The 1,720-nt window shown below is 60.3% G+C and overlaps 1 protein-coding gene across 1 annotated transcript in view; it reads left to right on the forward strand.

Moving 5' to 3' along the window:
- The first annotated feature begins 1,162 nt into the window (after positions 1-1,162).
- TTC25 (tetratricopeptide repeat domain 25) overlaps positions 1,163-1,720 on the forward strand; it is a 12,351-nt gene continuing 11,793 nt past the window's right edge. The window contains exon 1 of the mRNA XM_009283204.1: positions 1,163-1,174. Within this exon, the coding sequence (XP_009281479.1) occupies positions 1,163-1,174 (12 nt within the window). The remainder of the gene's footprint in view (positions 1,175-1,720) is intronic.

Raw genomic sequence — 1,720 nt, forward strand, 5'->3', positions numbered from 1 at the left:
GACGGGCCCTGGCAGCGGGGCAGACCCGGGCGTTCCTTCCCCAGCGCTGGGGCAGGCTGAGAAACCTCTCGCGGGGGTGTTGTAACTGCAAGGGCGGGAGGTGCCCGGTGGCGCCCACGGTGGGGAGTGTCAGACGGCAGCCCTGCTCGGGGACAGAGCATCACCGTCACCGGAGCGCGATCCCCAGGGATATGGCCAACAGGTGCTGCTCACCTGCGCAGGGCAGCGGGACGCGTACGGATCAGAGACACGGCAGACAGGAAAAAAAGAGACATTTCCGAGGCGTTGTGAGGCCTCAGATGGGACACAGCCATTCCGCCTCCCTGCTCCCGACTGCCCGCTTGTTTTGCAACAAGCTTCTAACGGCAGACATCACGCCTCTTCCGCCTGCCAGAAATAATCATCGCACGTTCATTTTCTCCCTGGTATTCCCAACCTGTGACTAAAGCACACATCAACAACGCTAAAGGGAAGCACCCTGGGGTGGTCTCTGACGAGAGTGGTCCAGAGACAAGGTCCGCAGTGGCCTGTATGACACTGTCACCAGCCTGGAGTACAGGCCTGCAACAGCCACCGCAGAGGGGGGCTGGAGGACACGGACATGATGCTCCTGCCCGTCTCGTTGGGGAGAGTGTGTCACACCTGGCGGTGCCAGTGGGGAAAGTCTCCACAGAAAACAGTTACCAGAAGCTTAGTAAGTCTCAAATTCTCTGCCTGACTCCCTGGGGACAGGGGTGTGTCACGCTGGCCTCCCACTCCAGGGCTCAACTGGTGTTTGTCTTGCCACCCGTGCGTGAGACACCCTGCCTCCCTCCCACACTGCGGTGCTGTGCAGCCGCTCCAGCCCCGTCCCGGGAGCCGTGGGAGTGAGGACGGGCCCTCATGTCATTCCTGAGCTGCATCCAGAACCCAGCCAGAGGCAGCAGTGGTTTCCCCCATGGTGAAATTAAATCTTGCAGGCTCCGAGCAGGAGTCTTTCCGAGCAGCACAGACGCACCACACCCACTCTCAGTCACTTGGCAGGAAAAAATTGCTTCAAACATTAATCTTGGCAGGGTCTTACCCAAGGCCGAAATAACATCAAGACTGAAGTCGCTGATAGGAGGAGAGAACCAGCAGCATCTCTCATTCATCATTTGTTTGTCCAGGATTGGACACCGCAATGATGAAACCGGTACCACGGGCTACCAGCAAATGCCAAAAAGCACTGAATGTGCTTATTCCAGAGAGAGGCGGTGGGCTGCCCTGGCGAAACCCCTGCGTAGGCACCGGCTCACGGCCTGGCTGAGCAGAGGAACCTGTTCAGCCCGACGTTCAGCAGTAGCTGAGGCATTCACACGATTACTCTTGCAAAGCGGTTTTACCAAGTGCCTGCATTCCCACACCCCCCTTCTTTCTGGCTGTGCCTCCAGCACGGGGCTTCGGAAACGCAGGTGTAAGAACAGGACCCCAACGGGTGCCGGATCCTCCGTCGGTCGGACGGGTTGGGTCAGGAGAGACAAAGCGAGAGGCACGGCGAGCACCCGGCGTGCAGCCCCGGCTGCCGTCAGTCACAGCCTGCGTGCACTTTGGCGGAAAACGTGCGTTCCCTTCCCTTCCCTTCCCTTCCCTTCCCAGCAGCGCAGCCCCTCCCCACGCCCCTCTCTATCGCCACCCACGCGTGCCCTACTTGCACCGCACCTCTGACCAGCCCACCCAGCGCTGCCTTCCCCCGCACCGC

This window comes from Aptenodytes forsteri, unplaced genomic scaffold (genome assembly GCF_000699145.1).
Source record: "Aptenodytes forsteri isolate BGI_AS27 unplaced genomic scaffold, ASM69914v1 Scaffold492, whole genome shotgun sequence".
NCBI lineage: Eukaryota > Metazoa > Chordata > Aves > Sphenisciformes > Spheniscidae > Aptenodytes > Aptenodytes forsteri.